General features: G+C 31.5%; 1 protein-coding gene and 1 long non-coding RNA gene across 2 annotated transcripts; one reads left to right on the top strand and one right to left on the bottom strand.

The window, feature by feature from the left end:
* The first annotated feature begins 1,333 nt into the window (after positions 1 to 1,333).
* LOC147764197 (tetratricopeptide repeat protein 1-like) lies at positions 1,334 to 12,037 on the top strand. Its single transcript, XM_087002307.1, has 6 exons — positions 1,334 to 1,356; positions 1,986 to 2,074; positions 10,925 to 10,950; positions 11,261 to 11,446; positions 11,742 to 11,796; positions 11,991 to 12,037. The coding sequence occupies exons 1-6, from the start codon at positions 1,334 to 1,336 to the stop codon at positions 12,035 to 12,037; spliced, it is 426 nt and encodes a 141-aa protein (XP_086858433.1).
* Positions 12,038 to 12,675: 638 nt separating this feature from the next.
* LOC147764198 (uncharacterized) lies at positions 12,676 to 13,548 on the bottom strand. The gene is made up of 3 exons (XR_015331908.1): positions 13,393 to 13,548; positions 13,092 to 13,241; positions 12,676 to 12,836 (listed from the first exon to the last, which is right to left on the bottom strand). It is a non-coding gene; the product is annotated as an uncharacterized LOC147764198 (long non-coding RNA).
* Between the last annotated feature and the right edge of the window lie 9,375 nt (positions 13,549 to 22,923).

The following is a 22,923-nucleotide window of genomic DNA, read 5'->3' on the forward strand; positions in this document are numbered from 1 at the left end:
CAAAGTAACATTAAAGGAAATCTAGGAAACTTTCAAAACGTACGTAAGATAAAACCCAATCAAGGAAGTTTTCGATAAAAACAATTTATTTGGCTTGTCTTAATTTGGTGTTTATTTACTTTATTTTCGAAGGTTCTTCTGCTGTTTTTTTTAAATTTAATTTTGTTCAATTTTTTAAAACTTTTAAACGTCCAAAGCTGTAGATCTAAATGTCCGCGAGAAGTTTTTGCATATGGCCGTACGAAAATTTCTTTTGCCGATTTTTCGTAAAATGTATGCCCACATGCATAAAAAACATTTAAGAAGAAAAGTAACTGGCGTGATTTAATTACTCTAACATATAAAACATCATAAAAATATTATCGTCTTCGATTAAATGAAAATATCTTCCTGAATTTTTTCGATACTCACCTCGCTCATTGAAAAAATGCGCAAATCTGCCGCTTTTGTTGCTAGGCACGCTCTCCAATGTGATTGGCTGAAAGTTCGCTGAAACTCGAGCGTTTACGTTTTTCTCCGCCTCCGACATACATGCAATGGAAAAGAGTGACGCAGACGCCTGAAATATTTCACAATATTTGATCGGTTGTCAGGATTCCATATCCCGTAATGAGTGATGGGTGCTAGCAAATATACATTTCATTACAAAATAGGCACGTTGCCAAAGATGGTATTTTTTTTTCTCAGTCAGAATTCTCTGAAATTCTCGTTTTGTTCGTTCAAATATGGCAATATCCAAGGAATAATTTACACATGAAATTAAGCTTCTTTCATTATTATTTCAGAACTTCAAAACACAATTTTGAAAGCTACGAGGACTTAAAAGCTATAAATTTGCGTACTCAGTACGTCTTTGACCTCATAACTACAGTACCAACCCGTAATTTTATTTATTTTTCAAATTTATATGGGATTTGCTTAGCAAAAAGTCATTTTGTAAGTCGGCATTCTTTTAACAAAAGTGTTTTTTTTTTTTTCATGTACTTTAACTGTGTTTGCTCCATTTTGTTTTACTTCATCTTTGTTGAGGTTTTTTGTTCAGGAAAGACTCCTTTCACTCTTTTATATATCAGCATAATAAAAAAAAAAAAGCTTTAAAATATCTTGTAACACAGCTTCATGCAGACTTAAAGGGCCTAGCAATTAAATCTCTGGTTTTATTTTATCTTAAAATCCTATATAGGCCACTGTAAGGATGGCATGTGTGGTAGGTGGGGGAAACCATTAAGGGAGTATGAGGCTTTGCTTTCAAGTAGGTCCACCATATTTGAGCCTTGAATCAGTTAGTCCTAGGATCAAACTGTATTGAATGCGGCCCTAGATCTAACACAACATGCTGTGGGGGAAGCATGCATTGTAAGTGTAGTATTACAAATACTGGTCTTAGATATTGTAGATTTTTGTTGTGTTGTGTATTTATGTGTAGTAAAACCAAATATGAAAAACAAACGGTGTTCATATGTTTGAAAAACATTGATTTTCAAAAAAGTGCATATAGGAATACAATATTAGAAAACAGAAGTTACCATAGCAATTTGAAGAAAGAAATGATAAAATGAAAGGTGCACTGATAGGTAAATTTTTATTTCAGATATTTCAGCACTACAGTACCATGCAGTAAATTTTGAAATACTTTATATGAAAGCAAAACATTTTAGACTGGTCCTCTGCTCATTGATTTTAATAGCAGTCAACATATTTATTAAAATTTTGATTCTTGTTACATTTGAGTTTTGTATTAATCATCTCATTTTTGAGAATTTGGTTTTATTGACAGAATTGGCAGCTCTAGCATGGATTTTTAAAAATATCAATTAAGGGTGTTCTTTAAATATTTCCTGCCAAAATAAATTCTGGATGCCAAAATCTGATATCTGTCTACAAAGGAGAGTGGTGATTTGTGCTCAATAGGTGCTGTTGGTGAGAGCAAATCGGATTGCAAGTAAATTGATAAGAAAAGCACCATTTTTACTTTTTGTTTTCAGCAAGCAGAGGAGAATAGACATCTATTTTCTTAAGATGAAGAAATGCAGATTGTCCTTAGAGCAGGGGTTTCTGCAGGATTTGCATCACAGTAGGTCAACATTCCAAAACGTTGATCTGTAATTTGGTAATTTGGTCACCAATTTACAAGAAATTCAACTACAAATATACTGTCATTTCTAAATATTTCATAAGCCATCCAGCCTTTTTTTTTTTTTTTTTTTTTTGAAAAACATAGGTTGTCTATTGTATTAAATGAACACTGGATGGCTATCTGGGAAAAGTCTTGCCTTAGAGTCAATTTGATCTTTTTATATCTTGTAACACAGCATAAGATTTTTATATCTTGTAACACACTATAAGATAACAATATGTGGCCTCTTTCAGTCTCTTTAAATATAAAAATGTAGTGATTGTAGGCCATCGCCGTCGTCGCCGTCGCTGTGCACTCAGCGATAACACGATAAGTGGAATACCGTTTTACATTTTGTATTCAAATTTACAGAACTGATGAATATTCATAATACGCAGGTCAAGTTCAAAAATCAGCATGATCGGGCCATTTTTAGGGAAGTTATGCTGTTTTTTCACTTTTTTTAGCATTATTATAACACCGATAACACGATAAGTGAAAAACATTCTTACTTTTTGGCTTGAAACTTATAAAGCTGATGAATATTCATAATATGTAGGTCAAGTTCGAAAATCAGAGTTATCGGGTCAATTTTATGGAAGTAATGCTGTTTTTTCACTTTTTTCAGCATATATGCAACACTGATAACACAATAAGTGAAAAAACGTTTTACCTTTTGGCTTGAAACTTACAGAATTGATGAATATTTATAATACGCAGGTCAAATTTGAAAATCAGCATGATCGGGCCATTTTAAGGGAAGTTATGCTGTTTTTTCACTTTTTTCAGCATATATGCAGCACTGATAACACAATATAAGATTAACAGATGGGCAAATTGTCATTATACTCACAGGACTGGTCAATGTTACTAAAACGTAGGATCAGAGTTATCGGGTCAATTTTATGGAAGTAATGCTGTTTTTTCACTTTTTTCAGCATATATGCAACACTGATAACACAATAAGTGAAAAAACGTTTTACCTTTTGGCTTGAAACTTACAGAATTGATGAATATTTATAATACGCAGGTCAAATTTGAAAATCAGCATGATCGGGCCATTTTAAGGGAAGTTATGCTGTTTTTTCACTTTTTTCAGCATATATGCAGCACTGATAACACAATATAAGATTAACAGATGGGCAAATTGTCATTATACTCACAGGACTGGTCAATCTTACTAAAACGTAGGATGAGTTGGAAAAGCAGCATAATCGTGCCATTATTTTAGATGTTATGCTGTTTTTCACATTTCCTCAGATTCAATTCTTAAGCATGTTAACAGTCTCATTATTGAACTAATAAGATACGTAAAAGTGTTTGTTTGACATTTCCTGCATCTTTATAACATTGTTAGTTGATTATGTAAAAATGATGGTAAACTTGTTATTGTGTATTATGTTATAAAGTGTCAAAAATGGAAATAAACTCATATCATTGCAGTTTGTCAGATTCAATCATCTACTATCTTCAGAATCTCAGAATGGAGGAAATTGGACATTTAACACTGTTCTATTGATATTTTCCCATCTCATCAATTTTCTTAGTTGATCATATTAAAATGTCAGTAAGCAGTTTATTTTGGGTTTTTTTTTTCCACTTTTTTTAGCATTTTTATAACACCTATAACATAATAAGTGAAAAACATTTTTATGTACAGACACAGATGTGTCTGTACATATAGCCATCACCTGCGTCTGTCGTCGCCGTCGCTGTCGCCGTCGCTGTGCACTTTTACCGATAACATGATAAGTGGAAAACTGTTTTTCATTTCAGCTTGAAACTTACAGAATTGATAAATATTTATAATACGCATGTCAAGTTCGAAAATCAGCATGATCGGGTCACTTGTAGGGAAGTTATGCTGTTTTTTCACTTTTTTCAGCATATATGCAGCACCGATAACACAATAAATGGAAAACCATTTTACTTTTTGGCTTGAAACTTACAAAACTGATGAATATTCATAATACGCAGGTCAAGTTCGAAAATCAGCATGATCGGGCCATATTTGTGGAAGTTATGCTATTTTTTCATTTTTTTCAGCATAAATGCAACACCGATAACACAATAAGTGAAAAACCGTTTTACCTTTTGGCTTGAAACTTACAGAACCGATGAATATTTATAATACGCAGGTCAAGTTCGAAAATCAGCATGATCGGGCCATATTTGTGGAAGTTATGCTATTTTTTCATTTTTTTTCAGCATTAATGCAACAACGATAACACTATAAGTGAAAAACCGTTTTACCTTTTGGCTTGAAACTTACAGAACTGATGAATATTCTTAATACGCAGGTCAAGTTCGAAAATCAGGCTGATCGGGCTATTTTTATGGAAGTTATGCTGTTTTTTCACTATTTCAGCATATGTGCAACACCGATAACACATTTCAAGGAAAATCAATTGGCCAATCGTCTTTAAATTCACAGGGGTGATCAGATTTACTAAAATACAGATGAGGTTCGAAAATAAGCTTGATCGGTTCAGTTTTGAGAATTGTGCCTTTTTTTGTATATAAGTCTTTTTTCCTCGGATTTAATTCTTAGGCATGTTAACAATCTCATTTGTGAACTAATTAGTAATGTAAAGGTGTTCTTTTGACATTTTCTGCATCTTAACAATATTGTTAGTTGATTATATAAAAATGATGGTAAACCTGTTATTGTGCATTGTGTAATAAAGTGTCAAAAATGGAAATAAACTCATATCTTTACAGTTTGTCAGATTCAATCATTCACCATGTTCAGAATCTCAGAATGGAACAAATTGGACATTTAAAATTGTTCTATTGATATTTTTCCTATGTCAACAACTTTCTTAGTTGATCATTTAAAAACGACAGTAAATTGATTATTTTGATATATGTAAAAAAAGTGTTGAAAGTGGAAAGAAATTCATTTCAGTACAGTTATCTCTTGTGTACATTTTGGCATTTTGAAGTTGTGACTCTGAACTTCCATGGCCCTGAAGACCTTTCCATATCAAATTTTCTGAATATCCATGATACTTTTATTTTATTATTAAAAATTGATGGTCATTATGCTGTTAAGCATTATGTAATATTGCATCAAAATTGAAGACAACCCCATTTTAGACAATGCCTCCACAGTGACCATTAAAGGAAAACCAAGTCACTTACTCTTCTCAAACTTACAGAAATGTAGCATAGCACTTAATTATAGCTTCAGTTGGAAAACCTGTTATATCGGTTAACTTTCTTGGAAATTATATAGTTTTTTGTTACAATTAAAATTTTCACATATGGACATTTTCAAGGTGTGACTTAGTCTTTGAACTTCCATTGGCTTGAATACCATTGCTAGTCACATCTTTTGAATAGCTATGATACATTTACTTTATTATTAAAAATTGATGGCCATTGTGCTGTTAAGCATTATGTTAAATTGCGTAAAAGATGAAAAAAAAACTTTTTTGGACATCGCTGCTGGGATGACCATTAAGGAAAAACCATTTTACTTATGATATTCTAACTTACTGAAAAGTTTCATAGGACTGAAGTGTAGCTTGTGTTGGTAATCAGTGTGATTGTTTTCTGTTTTAGAAGTAATGCAGCTCTATGGAGTGCTATATGGGGCTACTGTTTATGGATGGTGGTAATTGTCCTTTGGGATAATCACTAGCTAAATTCAGAGCTATAAAATTACTTGCCTAATTGATTTTCAAGTGCCCATTAAATAAGATTACATAAAACACACGTTGAGATTTCCCATTCAAGTCCTATAGGTTAAGCTCTCTTAACTGTGTCACATAATTAGGAATTGGTGATAATTATGCAGGTAAATGTTTAATATTGCAAATAAGTTTACAAAAGAAAAAAAAAATTGTGTAATGCCAACATTAATGCTATAGATGAATAACAGTGCCTTATTATCCTCAAACACATTGGGATTATTAATATCATGTTAATACAGCAAGATTAAAAGTTTGAATAGCAGCTTTATTGGAATTTTTTTTTTTTTTTTTTTTTTGTGTTTTCTTTTTAATTTTTTTCTAAACACTGGCATTTTCAACTCCCATCCACCTGAAGCTCTTCAGATTTTCTGTATTTCCACATAAGCAGTTGCATAGGTTTTTATGTCTTTAAACATTATGTAATATTATTTTATGCACTGTCAACATTTTTCAAATATTGGGATTTTCATTATGTGAATTTGAACTCTCATAGTCCAGAAACTGTAATCTTATTGCAGGGGTGGATTGAGGCCGTCTTCTGGGTCTTTCAGATGACGGTCAGATTTTAAAGTTTACATTGACTGGTATCAATTTTTTTCTGTTGGAAGACCATCAAAAGTGGAGGATGGATCAACAAAGATACTTTGGAATACTGTCAGAAAATATCTCTGGATCTGCTCCTGTTATTGACCATGTTACCTGTTGTGCATGATTAAAAATCAGTGTTAATTGACTGTGTTATTATAAGCATTATTTATTATTGCATCAAAATTAACAGAATGACCTATTTTGCATCTTTATTATCTGTTTTTTGTCTGTACATTTGACAGCTTTGCTGCCTTGTTACTTTTTGGCTTCAAACTTATAGAACTGATGAATGTTCATAAATTGCAGGTCAAGTTTGAAAATCAGCATTATCGGGTCAATTTTATGGAAGCTAAGAACTTCCACTTCTAAGACCTTTTCACTTTTTTTCAGCATATATGCAGCACTGATAACACAATAAGTGAAAAAACGTTTTACCTTTTGGCTTGAAACTTACAGAACTGATGAATATTTATAATACGCAGGTCGAGTTCGAAAATCAGCATGATCGGGCCATTTTAAGGGAAGTTATGCTGTTTTTTCACTTTTTCAGCATATATGCAGCACTGAGAACACAATATAAGATTAACAGATGGGCAAATTGTCATTATACTCACAGGACTGGTCAATCTTATTAAAAGGTAGGATGAGTTCGAAAATCAGCATAATCGGGCCATTATTTTAGAAGTTATGCTGTTTTATCACATTTCCTCAGATTCAATTCTTAAGCATGTTAACAGTCTCATTATTGAACTAATAAGATACGTAAAAGTGTTTGTTTGACATTTCCTGCATCTTTATAACATTGTTAGTTGATTATGTAAAAATGATGGTAAACTTGTTATTGTGTATTATGTTATAAAGTGTCAAAAATGGAAATAAACTCATATCATTGCAGTTTGTCAGATTCAATCATCTACTATCTTCAGAATCTCAGAATGGAGGAAATTGGACATTTAACACTGTTCTATTGATATTTTCCCATCTCATCAATTTTCTTAGTTGATCATATTAAAATGTCAGTAAGCAGTTTATTTTGGGTTTTTTTTTCACTTTTTTTAGCATTTTTATAACACCTATAACATAATAAGTGAAAAACATTTTTACTTTTTGGCTTCAAACTTATAGAACTGATGAATGTTCATAAATCGCAGGTCAAGTTTGAAAATCAGCATTATCGGGTCAATTTTATGGAAGCTAAGAACTTCCACTTCTAAGAACTTTTCACTTTTTTTCAGCATATATGCAGCACTGATAACACAATAAGTGAAAAAACGTTTTACCTTTTGGCTTGAAACTTACAGAACTGATGAATATTTATAATACGCAGGTCGAGTTCGAAAATCAGCATGATCGGGCCATTTTAAGGGAAGTTATGCTGTTTTTTCACTTTTTCAGCATATATGCAGCACTGATAACACAATATAAGATTAACAGATGGGCCAATTGTCATTATACTCACAGGACTGGTCAATCTTATTAAAAGGTAGGATGAGTTCGAAAATCAGCATAATCGGGCCATTATTTTAGAAGTTATGCTGTTTTATCACATTTCCTCAGATTCAATTCTTAAGCATGTTAACAGTCTCATTATTGAACTAATAAGATACGTAAAAGTGTTTGTTTGACATTTCCTGCATCTTTATAACATTGTTAGTTGATTATGTAAAAATGATGATAAACTTGTTATTGTGTATTATGTTATAAAGTGTCAAAAATGGAAATAAACTCATATCATTGCAGTTTGTCAGATTCAATCATCTACTATCTTCAGAATCTCAGAATGGAGGAAACTGGACATTTAAAATTGTTCTATTGATATTTTTCCTATGTCAACAATTTTCTTAGTTGTTCATTTAAAAATGACAGTAAATTGATTATTTTGTTATATGAAAAAAAGGTGTTGAAAATAGAAAGAAAATCAATTCAATACAGTTATCTCTTGTATACATTTTGGCATTTTGAAAGTGTGACTCTGAACTTCCATGGCCTTGAAGACCTTTCCATGGCACATTTTCTGTATATCCATGATACTTTTATTTTATTATTAAAAATTGATGGTCATTATGTTATATTGCATAAAAGTTGAAGAAAACCCTATTTTGGAAATGGCTGCCGTAATGACCATTAAGGAAAAACCATGTTACTTATGATACTCAAAGTTACTGAAAAGTTTCGTAAGACTGACGTGCAGTTTGTGTTGGAAAATCAGTGTGATTGTTTTCTGTTTTGGAAGCAATGCAGCTCTATAGAGTGCTATATGGGGCTACTGTTTATGGATGGTGGTAATTGTCCCTTGGGGTAGTCACAAGCTAAATTCAGAGCTATTAAATCATTTGCCTAATTAATTTCCAAGTGCCCATTAAATAAGATTACATAAAACACACGTTGAGATTTCCCAGTAAAGTCCCATAGGTTAAAGGGATAATAACTCTTCGTTTTGGCCAAAAAATGAATTTTCCTGGAGTAAACAACAATTTTCCCATACTTACCAATGGTTAATGAATCCATTTTTACATTCAAATTTAGTCCTTGGTTTTTTTCTAAAAAGTTTGGTTTTTTGTTAAAATCTCTTAAGAGATTATAACAGAGTATAGCCATCAATGGAGGTCACGTGTTCTTAAGACAAGCTCAGATATCAGAATAATAGCTATAACTGCTGTTTTCGTCATAAAACAGAATATATTATATTTCTATGAGTTATTTACAATGTTTTTATTGTGAAATATAGATTTCATACGAAGAGTTATTATCCCTTTAAGCTCTCTTAACTGTGTTACATAATTAGGAATCTGTGATAATTATGCAGGTAAATGTTGTTTAATATTGCAAATAAGTTAACAAAAGAAAAAATAATTTGAATAACAGTGCCTTATTATCCTCAAACACATTGGGGTTATTCATATCATGTTATTACAGCAAGATTAAAAGTTTGAATAGCAGCTTTAATGGGATATTTTTGTTTTGTTTTCTTTTTAATTTATTTTTCAAACATTTCAAGCATTTTCAGCTCCCATCCACCTGAAGCTCTTCACATTTTCTGTATTTCCACATAAGCAGTTGCATTGGTTTTTATGTCTTTAAACATTATGTAATATTATTTTTTGCACTGTCATCATTATTCAAATATTGGGATTTTCATTATGTGAATTTGGTCCTGAAACTGTAATCTTATTGCAGGGGCAGATTGAGACCGTCTTCTGGGTCTTTCAGATTTTAAAGTTCACATTGATGGGTATCTGTTTTTTCTGTTGGAAGACCATCAAAAATGTAGGATGGATCAACAAAGATAATTTGGAATACTGTCAGAAAATATCCCTGGATCCGCTCCTGTTATTGACGATGTCACCTGTTGTGCATGATTAAAATTCAGTGTTGATTGACAGTGCTATTGTAGGCATGATTTATCATTGCATTAAAATTGACAAAATGAACCATTTTCTGCATTTTTATTTTCTGTTTTTGTCTGTACATTTGACAGCTTTGCTGCCTTGTTTTTTTTTTTTTTTTTTTTTGTTTTTTTTTTTAAACATAGGTTGTCTATTGTACTAAATGAACACTGGATGGCTATCTGGGAAAAGTCTTGCCTTAGAGTCAATTTGATCTTTTTAAGTCTTGTAACACAGCTTCAGGTATAAGATAACAATATGTGGCCTCTTTCAGTCTCTATAAATATCAAAATGTAGTGATTGTAGCTTGGATAAATGATTGACTGTTACAAGTAAATTAATGAATGCAATTTTTTACATGCTTTCTTTTATTTAAAATATAAATTATATATATGAAATATGTATGATTTGAGGAGAATTGACATCAGTATTATAAGTAATACAAATTCAGCAATTTATGTTGTAAAAAAAGAAATAATACTTTAATGTTGTATATACTTTACGTACTATATATATGTATGCTATTCTATTTACATATGTACAAATATTATGAAACAAAATTACATGTTTATTATGTACAATTTGTACAAGCTCTTTCTGGAATGCTAATAAATTCCCTTCAAAACTGCAGTGAATGGATGCATATACATGTACATGGCTATTTGTTTATGCACAATGTCCAAGTGATTTTTCTCATACAGTTGTGAACAGTCATTTCAGTATTTGACTAGCTGTCGCAGCTTGGTCATCATCCAAAACTTAAATTTCTTCATCCTGCTAAGGCTATAAGGATGGGTGTCTTCCTGGGCTTGGACACTATATACAGTGTATCAAGGAAAAAGTTTATATGTAAAATGGGGCACATATTTTCTCTGTAAAGAATTTTATTAAGACATATTTATAGATCGTGATTATAATGCAAATGTCAAATTGAGTACATTTCACTTGGGATGATTATAAAACCATCTAACTCACTTGTTACAACTTACTTTACTTTCAAATCTGCCATCACCCAATTGAAAATAATTTAATTGTTTTATAAAATTTGAACACAATACCTTAATTCTCCCTCAGTAGATGGACCTAATTTTTCATCATCATCATCATCAAGATTAATTTATTTTTTCTCATTCTAGGAAAGTTAAAAGGACTGGGGAACATGGTACTAAAGCCCTTAAAATGGCATGTCTACTGACAATTTCAAATCACAGCAAGATCCAAATACAGGACCATATTCTGTGCAGTAAGTTCTTGAGTTATTATTATTATTATTGAAGTGTAGCAATTTCAATTGATGAATGATTTCCCTAGATTGGTTCACTATTTAAAATATATAATTTAAACAACATTTTATGACAAAGGCTGTGATAATTTTTCTTTGTTTAAAGGTTGTGTTCAATTTGGCATGCATTGATACAAGGTATATATTAAGGGTGTTTTCTTTGAGGCATTTGAAAAAAATCTCTTTTCAGAAACAGTACAAAAAGGCTATTGAAGACTGTACCAAAGCACTAGAACTTAATCCTAATTATCTCAAAGCACTTTTAAGGAGGGCAGAAACGTATGAAAAGACTGAAAAATTAGATGAGGCATTAGAGGATTACAAAAAAGTAATTGAAATGGATCCAACACAACATACTGCAAGGGAAGCATGTATTGTAAGTCTGGTATCATAAAAACAGTCTCAAATACTTTAGATTTGTGTTACATGGTTTTCTGTAATGTGTCAATGTGTAGTAAGTGAAATATAAAAATGGTGTTCGTATATGTTTAAAAGCATTGCAAATTTGCAATAGAAAAAATGCTAATAGTACTAAATGTAACAGTGCAATATTCACTTAAATTTAAAGATATTAAAATAATTACAAGTCAGCATATTGTTTTTATTCATAAGAGAACTTATCAGTGAACTTTTGAATCTGATTGAATCTGTGTTTATTTTCATCTCTTCAGCGATTGCCACAGCAAATTACAGAAAGAAATGAGAAAATGAAAGATGAAATGATAGGTAATTTATATCTTTCAGTCCTACATTTTGAAATATTTTACATTAAAGCAAAATCTTTTAGACTGGTCTTCTGCTCTTTGATTTCAATAAAAATCAACATATTTATTAAAAATTTGATTCTTGAAACATTTGAGTTTTGTATTCATCTTATTATTCAGAGCAAAAGTGGAAGTATTTATATTTTCTCATTCTAGGAAAGTTAAAAGAACTGGGGAATTCTTTTTATATCTGTTCGAGTTAAAGAAAACAATTTATGGCCTCATTCACAGTCTCATTTGAGTTGGTTGTAGTTCTCTTGAATAAAAGACTGATTGCAATAATAAAATAATCCAATTTATTGTCTTTATGTGATTTCTTTATTATAAATAAAATTATATATATAAATGATATGTACATAACTTTTGACATAAATATTATAAATGTGTACAAATTAAGCAACTGATGCTGCAAAACAATAATAATGAACAACTTTTTATATATATTTACCATGGTATTCTATTTAACATATGTACAAACATGAAACAAAATTTCATGTTTACTATATACAACGTGAACAAGTAAAAGCTCTCAAGATTGTTCATAATGTCCATTGTAGTTAATGGGTGCATATACATGGGTGGCGTTTCATGTATGCACAGTGTTTAAGTTATTTTTTTCATTCAGTTTTTATGAAAAAAAAAAAAAAAAGAAAAGGAAGAACAGTCAGTTTAGTAACGGATTAACTGTCTCAGCTTTGTGAGTATCCAATATTTTATTTTCTTCATCCTACTTAGTATAGCTTTCCTTTGGGGCTTGGACACTATATAAAGGAAAAGCATATATGTGAAATGAGGCTCATATTATCTCTTTGAAAAATTTCATTGAGGTATTCTCTTCACATCTTGATACTTATACACATACCAAATTTAGAACGGGAATGTTAAGAAGAATGGAAAAAAATTTACATTGAATTCTGCTAGTTGTTGAATAATGAAATAAAATACCTTTTCCCTCTGTAGTCGGAGCTAATTTTTCATCATCAAGAGGGATTTCTACAAATCCTGTGGAAAAACAAAAATTACTGTCAAGGCTTAATATCATGGTGCCGTATTAGAATTGTAGTTATATTTGTGTAAGGAAGGGATCTTTTCTATTAGAATACAATTTGTTAAATATGCTTTGCTTGGGTGAAAAAAAAAGTAGAATAACTTTTGCACTTCACAACATTTGAGTAGCTAACTGTCATTTAAGAAAAAAAATTCTGAACAGTTTTGGGTTTCATATTTATATGTTAGATTAAAGTCCTGATACTGTACCTTGATCAATACTGCTTTCCTTTTCCCAAAATGTTCGACAGCCAAAGGTAGAATCTGTCTGCACAAACACAGCCTCTCTCTGTACCCGCTCTGGGACTAGAACACCGCTGCTGGGTGTAAGTTTTCTCAGGTGATAGATGCCCTCCACAGCTGAAAAAAGGTACAAGCTATATTAATAAATGAATGGAAAGGGTCCATATCTGCATTAGAAAAACAATCATAAAAATTCCTTGTATCTCAGGCATTTGTTTTATACTATTTCCAAAGCTGCAAATTTACAAGCATGGAGGGAGGCTTTTACCTTGAAGTACACAGTCATCTTTTCCAAAAAATGTACAGCAGCCATTTGTGGAAACTGCCTGTACAAATACATTGTCTTTTTGTTCCTGCTTTGGAACTAGAACAGCAACACTGGGTGTACTGTTTTGTGAATGGTAAATGCCCTTAAGGACTGGAAATGAAAAATAAATATTGATGTTAGATTCATTCATCTTTAATAACAGTCATATCAAAAATAAAAGATGTACTTCTGATTGTGAAATACTTCAGATGCAAACAGATGCCCATAGCTATTTTCTCACCTTTTTCATCACTCCATCTTTCTATCATTTCCATAACAAAGGACTCCAATTTTAACATTTTAAACTGAAAATGTTGAGAAAATAAAAAACAAAATAAAAAATTAAATAAAAAAAAAATAAGAAAAAGAATAAATAATTTTTTTTAAAAATGAAAGAAAGTAAGAAAAAGAAAGACAGATAAAAATAATTAAACCAATGGATAACAATGAAAGCAAATATAAATGTTATGACAGATAATTCCAACTCAAAGTAACATTAAAGGAAATCTAGGAAACTTTCAAAACGTACGTAAGATAAAACCCAATCAAGGAAGTTTTCGATAAAAACAATTTATTTGGCTTGTCTTCATTTGGTGTTTATTTACTTTATTTACGAAGGTTCTTCTGCTGTTTTTTTTTTAATTTAATTTTGTTCAATTTTTTAAAACTTTTAAACGTCCAAAGCTGTAGATCTAAATGTCCGCGAGAAGTTTTTGCATATAGCCGTACGAAAATTTCTTTTGCCGATTTTTCGTAAAATGTATGCCCACATGCATAAAAAACATTTAAGAAGAAAAGTAACTGGCGTGATTTAATTACTCTAACATATAAAACATCATAAAAATATTATCGTCTTCGATTAAATGAAAATATCTTCCTGAATTTTTTCGATACTCACCTCGCTCATTGAAAAAATGCGCAAATCTGCCGCTTTTGTTGCTAGGCACGCTCTCCAATGTGATTGGCTGAAAGTTCGCTGAAACTCGAGCGTTTACGTTTTTTTTCCGCCTCCGACATACATGCAATGGAAAAGAGTGACGCAGACGCCTGAAATATTTCACAATATTTGATCGGTTGTCAGGATTCCATATCCCGTAATGAGTGATGGGTGCTAGCAAATATACATTTCATTACAAAATAGGCACGTTGCCAAAGATGGTATTTTTTTTTGTCAGTCAGAATTCTCTGAAATTCTCGTTTTGTTCGTTCAAATATGGCAATATCCAAGGAATAATTTACACATGAAATTAAGCTTCTTTCATTATTATTTCAGAACTTCAAAACACAATTTTGAAAGCTACGAGGACTTAAAAGCTATAAATTTGCGTACTCAGTACGTCTTTGACCTCATAACTACCAACCCGTAATTTTATTTATTTTTCAAATTTATATGGGATTTGCTGAACAAAAAGTCATTTTGTAAGTCAGCATTATTTTAACAAAAGTTATTGTTTTTTTTTTTTTTCATGTACTTTAACTGTGTTCGCTCCATTTTGATTTACTTCATCTTTGTTGGGTTTTTTTTGCTGAGCAAAAAGTCATTTTGAAAGTCAGCTTTTACAAACTTTGTCTTTTTTTTATGTACTTTAACTGTGTTCGCTCCATCAGTGCCAAACCGTATTTTTGTTCTACTTCATTTTTGGGTACTTTTGTAGTATATACCCCCCCCCCCCCCAACCCTGTAACTTTCACTCTTCAAATAGTTTTTTTTACATTTTCCTGTTCATCTATGTCAAAACTGTTAAAATAAAATGTTATTGTAAATACCTGTGGTCTTGACTGCAAGATGCATGGTAGATTCTCACATTGTATTTCAATGGGCTGGATTAAACTTGATTAAAACTCGAAAAAGACCACAGGTAATTACAAAAACATTTTATTTAAACAGCTTTGACATAGATGAACAAGTAAATGTAAAATATTATGAAAATCTGCTTGAAAAGTGAAAGTTACAAGGTGGGGGGGGGGGTATACTACAAAAGTACCCATTTTTGTTGAGGTTTTTTGTTCAGGAAAAAGACTCCTTTCACTCTTTTATATATCAGCATAATAAAAAAAAGCTTTAAAATATCTTGTACACAGCTTCATGTAGACTTAAAGGGCCTAGCAATTAAATCTCAGAGTGGTTTTATTTTAGCTTTAAATGCTATATAGGCCACTGTAAGGATTGCATGTGTGGTAGGTTGGGGAAACCATTAAGGGAGTATGAGGCTTTGCTTTCAAGTAGGTCCACCATATTTGATCCTTGAAACAGTTAGTTCGAGGATCAAACTGTTTTGAATGCGGCCCTAGATCCAACACAACATGCTGCTGGGCAAGTATGGATTGTAAGTGTAGTATTACAAATACTGGTCTTAGATATTGCAGATTTTTGTAATGTTATGTATTTATGTGTAGTAAAACCCAATATGAAAAACAAATGGTGTTCATATGTTTGAAAAACATTGTTTTTTTTTTTCAAAAAAAGTGCATATAGGAATACAATGATAGAATACAGAGGTTACCATAGCAATTTAAAGAAAGAAATGATAAAATGAAAGATGTATGATAGGTAAATTTTTATTTCAGATATTTTAGCACTACAGTACCAGTGCATTTTGAAATACTTTATATGAAAGCAAAACTTTTAGACTGGTCTTCTGCTCATTGATTTTAATAGTGGTCAACATATTTATTAAAACTTTGATTCTCTTTACATTTGAGTTTTGTATTAATTAATCAACTCATTTTTGAGTTTTTGGTTTTATTGACAGAATTAGCAGCTCTAGCATGGATTTTTTAAAATATAAATTTAGGGTGTTCTTTAAATATTTCTTGCCAAAATAAATTCTTGATGCCCAAATCTGATTTCTGTCTACAAAGGAGAGTGGTGATGTGTTGTCAGTAGGTGCTGTTGGTGAGAGCAAATGGGATTGCATGTAAAGTGATAATAAAAACGCCATTTTTACTTTTTGTTTTCAGCAAGCAGAGGAGATTAGACATCTATTTTCTTAAGATGAAGAAATGCAGATTGTTCTTAGTGCAGGGGTTTCTGCAGGATTTGCATCACAGTAGGTCGAACGTTGATGTGTAATTTGGTAATTTGGTCACCAATTTAAAGGAAATCCAACTACAAATATACTGTCATTCCCAAAAATTTTATAAGCCATCCAGCCTTTTTTGAAGAAAAAAAGGGTGTCTATTGAGTCCATGGGCCATCTAAATGAACACTGGATGGCTATCTGGGAAAAGTCTTGCCTTAGAGTAAATTTGATCTTTTTATGTCTTGTAACACAGTTTAAGATAACAATATGTGACCTCTTTCAGTGTCTATAAATTTAAAAACGTAGTGATTGTAGCTTGGATAAATGACTGACTGTTCAAGTAAATTAATGAATGCAAATTTTATTTTGACATGCTTTCTTTTATTTAAAAGATAAATTATATATATGAAATATGCATGATTTGAGGAGAATTGACATCATTATTATAAGCAATACAAATTCAGCAATTATTTATGTTTTAAAAAAATAATACTTTAATGTTGTATATACTTTACATACTGTATATTTGTATGCTATTATATTTACATTTGTTAATTATGTAGAACTAGTACAAGCTCTTTCTGGAATGCTAATAAATTCCATTCAAAACTGCAGTGAATGGATGCATATACATGGCTATTTGTTTATGCACAATGTCCAAGTGATTTTGCTCATACAGTTTATGAAAAAATTGTGAACAGTCATTTCAGTATTTGACTAGCTGTCGCAGCTTGGTCATCATCCAAAACTTAAATTTCTTCATCCTACTTAGGATGGGTGTCTTCCTGGGCTTGGACACTATATATCAAGGAAAAAGTTTATATGTAAAATGGGGGCACATATTTTCTCTGTAAAGAATTTTATTAAGACATATTTATAGATCTTGATTATAATACAAATGTCAAATTGAGTACATTTCACTTGGGATCATTGTAAAACCATCTAAATCACTTGTTACACCTTACTTTACATTCAAATCTGCCATCACCTAATGCTTTGAAATTAATTTTTTACTTTGTTTTATTGTTTTATAAAATTTGAACACAATATACCTTCTCCCTCAGTAGATGGACCTAATTTTTCATCATCATCATCATCATCAAGATCAATTTCTTCAAACACTGGTGGGAAAAAGAAATATTTGATTTAAAAAGTTTGATTCTTGAAACATTTGAGTTTTGTATTCATCTTATCATTCACAGCAATTGTCGAAGTATTTATATTTTCTCATTCTAGGAAAGTTAAAAGAACTGGGGAACAAGGTTCTAAAGCCCTTCAAATGGAATGTCTACTGACAATTTCAAATCACAGCAAGATCCAAATACAGGATCATGTTCTGTGCAGTTTCAACAAAATGCAAAATAGATTAAAAAAATATCAAGGGTGATGATCCTTTATACCACAAGTACAAGTTTTCCAGGTATTGGTCCAGTCAGAAGAAGTCGCTATAAAAACTTTTCTAAAATTGGGAATGTAGCTGGCTTAATCATCCTTTTTCAGATGCCTTATAATAAATAAATTATATAAAAATGGTTTAGCTCAGTAGCAAGGATTGTTCTGATATTTATCAACTTGTTTAAAAGATAAGCCAAGAAAAAGCTATGAGGAATAAAGACAAGAATTTCCTTCATTGGCAAAATGACAGCTGAAGCATGGTTTTTTTTTTAAATATAAATTTAAGGTGATTTTTATGTACAGACACAGATGTGTCTGTACATATTGCCATCACCTGTGTCTGTTGTCGCCGTCGTCATTGATGGCGATGGCGATGCCGATGCCGGTGCTGTGCACTTTCCTTGTAAACACGATAAGTGAAACACAGTTTTATTTTTTGCTTTTATATTTACAGAGCTGATGAATATTCATAAAACGCAGGTCAAGTTCGAAAATCAGCATGATCGGGCCATTATAGTAGAAGTTATGCTGTTTTTTCACTTTTCAGCATATATGCAACCCTGTAAACACATTTTAAGGAAAACCATTAAGCTTGTTGTCATGAAACTCACAGGAGTAATCAATCTTACTAAAACACAGGACAAGTTCGAAAATTGGCATGATTGGGCCACTATTTTAGTAGTTATGCTGATTTTTTCATTTTTTCAGCATATATGCAACACTGTACACACAATATAAGAAAAACAGATAGGCCAATTGTCATTAAACTCACAGGAGTGGTCAATCTTACTAAAACGCAGGTTGAGTTCGAAAATCAGCATAATCGGGCCATTATTTTAGAAGTTATGCTGTTTTTTCACATTTCCCCAGATTCAGTTCTTAGGCATGTTAATAGCCTTATTATTTAACTAATTAGATACGTAAAAGTGTTTGTTTGACATTTCCTGCATCTTTACAACATTGTTAGTTGATTATAGAAAAATTATGGTAAACTTGTTATCGTGTTTTGTGTAATAAAGTGTCAAAAATGGAAATAAACTCATATCATTGCAGTTTGTCAGATTCAATCATTCACTATGTTCAGAATCTCAGAATGGAAGAAATTGGACATTTAACACTGCTCTATTGATATTTTTCCCATCTCATCAATTATCTTAGTTGATCATATAAAAATGGCAGTAAACTGTTTATTTTGTTTTATGTTAAAAATTGTTAAAAATGGGGAAAAAAAACATTTCAGAACAGTGCTGTCTTGTTTACATTTTGGCATTTTCAAGTTTTGACTTTGAAGTTCCATGGGCCTGAAGACCTTTGCTAATCACATTTTCTGAATATCCATAATACTAATATTTTATTATTAAAAATTGATGGTCATTATGCAGTTAAACATTATGTAATATTGCATCAAATTTTGAAAAAAACATATTTTGGGCACTGCTCCCATGATGACCATTTCAGAAAAACCATGTCACTTACTGTTCTTAAACTTACAGGAAAGAAACCTGGGACTAAAATACAGCTTCAGTAGGCAATGCAGTCTGTTTGGTAATTCTTACTGCCAGTTAAACAGTTTTTTTTGTGAAACTTTAATTTTTCACATATTGGCATTTTCAAGGTGTGACTTTGAAGTTCCACGGGCTTGAATACCCATGCTAGTCACATTTTCTGAAAATACATGATACATATATTTTATTATTAAAAATTAAAGGTCATTATGCTGTTAACCATTATGTAATATTGCATCAGAATAGAAGAAAACACAATTTTGGGTGCTGCTGCCATGATGACCATTATGGGAAAACCATGTTATTTATGATTGCACAACTTTCAAAAAAGAAATACAGGACTAAAAATGCAGCCTGAGTTGGAAAAACAGTCTAATTGGCTTCTTTTTCTGGAAGTTATACATTTTCAAAGTGCGAACTTGAACTCCCATGGGCCTGAAGCCTTATGCTTGTTACACATTTTACTTACATTGGTATTACCTGTTGAGCATAATTAAAATTTGATGTTGAATTTGCAGTTTAACATAATGTACTTTTGCGTCAGAATTGACAGTAGCCTATTTTGTGCATAGTTATTTCCTGCTTTTTGTCTGTACATTTGACAGCTTTGCTGCCTTGTTAAATATTTCCTGCCAAAATGAATTCTTGATGCCAAAATCTGCAGTGTGTCAATAGGTTCTGAAGGTGAGAGAAAATCAAATTGTGAATAGACTGATACAAGATGCCTTTTAAATTTTTGAGCAAACAGGAAAGAACAGACATTTATTTACTCCATGAGGCGAGGAAAAACCGCTGTCAAGGATGCCAACCAGGGGTCACGTGAACTATTGACAGTATGACGCAATTCCTGCCTCCCCCCCCTTTTTTTTTGTGTGTGTGTGTGTGTGTGTGTGGGGGGGGGGGGGGGGGGGGGGGGGAAGAGGGGTGCTCTATTGTTTGGTTGTGGTATTGGACTCAAAAATGTCAAAATGCTGAAAAAGTTAGAAATGGATGTAGGGTTCATATAAAACTGGCGGATCTCAAAAATAAAAGTATTCTGCCCCTCAAAAACTCACAAAACTGAGTGTTGCATTTCTTTTTTCCTTGAGCATATTTTACTCAATCCACTCTCTGCTCAGAGTGTGAGGGCCATATGTAAATTTGTAAACAGTGCAATTAAAAAGTGTGTTCCTGCATGGATGGGAATAGTTTACTACATAAATTATTATTTTATATTTGTATTAGTTAGAGAGCCTGTAAATGTAAACCATTTCTTTGTGCTTAATAAATTATTATTATTATAAAATACTGCAATTTGTTGTCTTTACGATATCATTTATTATAAATATAAATTTATATGATATATACATAGCTTAAGGGGAATTGACATCAATATATAAAGAAATTAAGCAACTGATATTGCAAAACAAGTAATATAATAATAATAAGCAAAATATATTTACTGTGGTATTCTGTTTACATATATGTACAGACATGAAACAAAATTTCATGCATACTATATACAACCTGAACAAGTAAAAGCTCTCAAGATTGTTCATAATTTCCATTGTAGTTAATGGGTGCATATACATGGGTGGCGTTTCATGCATGCACAGTATTTGAGTTATTTTTTTCATTCAGTTTTTATGAAAAAAAAAGAAAAATAGTCATTTTAGTATTAACTGCTGCAGCTTGGTGAACATCCAACATTTTAATTTCTTCAGCCTCATTAGTATTGATGTCCTCCTGGGCTTGGACACTATATATATAAAGGAAATGCATATATGTAAAATGAGGCTCAAATTATCTCTTTGAAAAAATTCATTGACATATACTCTTCACATCTTGATACTTATACACATACCAAATTTAGAAGGGGAATGATTAAGAAGAGTGGAAAAAAATTTTACATTGAATTCTGCAAGTTGTTGAATAATGAAATAAAATACCTTTTCCCTCTGTAGTTGGAGCTATTTTTTCATCACCAAGAGGGATTTCTACAAATCCTGCAGAAAAGTAAAAATTGTTGTCAAGGTATAATATCATGGTGCCATAATAGTGGAATTGTATTTGTGTAAGGACGAGATCTTTTCTATTAGAATACAATTTGTTAAATGCGCTTTGCTTGGGTGAAAAAAAAAGTAGAATAACCTTTGCACTTCACAACATTTGAGTAGCTAACTGTCATTTAAGAAAAAAAATTCTGAATAGTTTTGGGTTTCATATTTATATGTTAGATTAAAGTCCTGATACTGTACCTTGATCAATACTGCTTTCCTTTTCCCAAAATGTTCGACAGCCAAAGGTAGAATCTGTCTGCACAAACACAGCCTCTCTCTGTACCCGCTCTGGGACTAGAACACCACTGCTGGGTGTAAGTTTTCTCAGGTGATAGATGCCCTCCACAGCTGAAAAAAGGTAAAATCATGGAAATTTTTGCTGTCTATATACAAGCTATATTAATAAATGAATGGAAATGATCCATATCTGCATTTGAAAAAAAAACAATCATAAAGGATTCCTTGTATCTCAAGCATTTGTTTTATACTATTTCCAACACTGCAAATTTACAAACATGAAGGTAGGCTTTTACCTTGAAGTACACAGTCATCTTTTCCAAAACATGTACAGCAGCCATTTGTGGAAACTGCCTGTACAAATACATTGTCTTTTTGTTCCTGCTTTGGAACTAGAACAGCAACACTGGGTGTACTGTTTTGTGGATGGTAAATGCCCTTAAGGACTGGAAATGAAAAATAAATATTGATGTTAGATTCATTCATCTTTAATAACAGTCATATCAAGAATAAAAGATGTACTTCTGATTTTGAAATACTTCAGATGCAAACAGATGCCCATAGCTATTTTCTCACCTTTTTTATCACTCCATCTGTCTATCATTTCCATAACAAAGAACTCCAATTTTAACATTTTAAACTGAAAATGTTGAGAAAATAAAAAACAAAATAAAAAATTAAATAAACAAAAAATAAGAAAAAGAATAGATTTTTTTTAAAAAAATGAAAGAAAGTAAGAAAAAGAAAAACAAAAAATATTAAACCAATGGATAACAATGAAAGCAAATATAAATGTTATGACAGATAATTGCAACTCGAACATTAAATTAAGGAAATCTAGGAAACTTTCAAAACGTACGTAAGATAAAACCCAATCAAGGAAGTTTTCGATAAAAACAATTTATTTGGCTTGTCTTCATTTGGTGTTTATTTACTTTATTTACGAAGGTTCTTCTGCTGTTTTTTTTTTTTTTTATTTAATTTTGTTCAATTTTTTAAAACTTTCAAACGTCCAAAGCTGTAGATCTAAATGTCCGCGAGAAGTTTTTGCATATAGCCGTACGAAAATTTCTTTTGCCGATTTTTCGTAAAATGTATGCCCACATGCATAAAAAAACATTTAAGAAGAAAAGTAACTGGCGTGATTTAATTACTCTAGCATATAAAACATCATAAAAATATTATCGTCTTCGATTAAATGAAAATATCTACCTGAATTTTTTCGATACTCACCTCGCTCATTGAAAAAATGCGCAAATCTGCCGCTTTTGTTGCTAGGCACGCTCTCCAATG

This window comes from Lingula anatina, chromosome 1, assembly GCF_051362555.1.
Source record: "Lingula anatina isolate TDL-2025a chromosome 1, LinAna3.0, whole genome shotgun sequence".
In the NCBI taxonomy this organism is placed as follows: Eukaryota; Metazoa; Brachiopoda; class Lingulata; order Lingulida; family Lingulidae; genus Lingula; species Lingula anatina.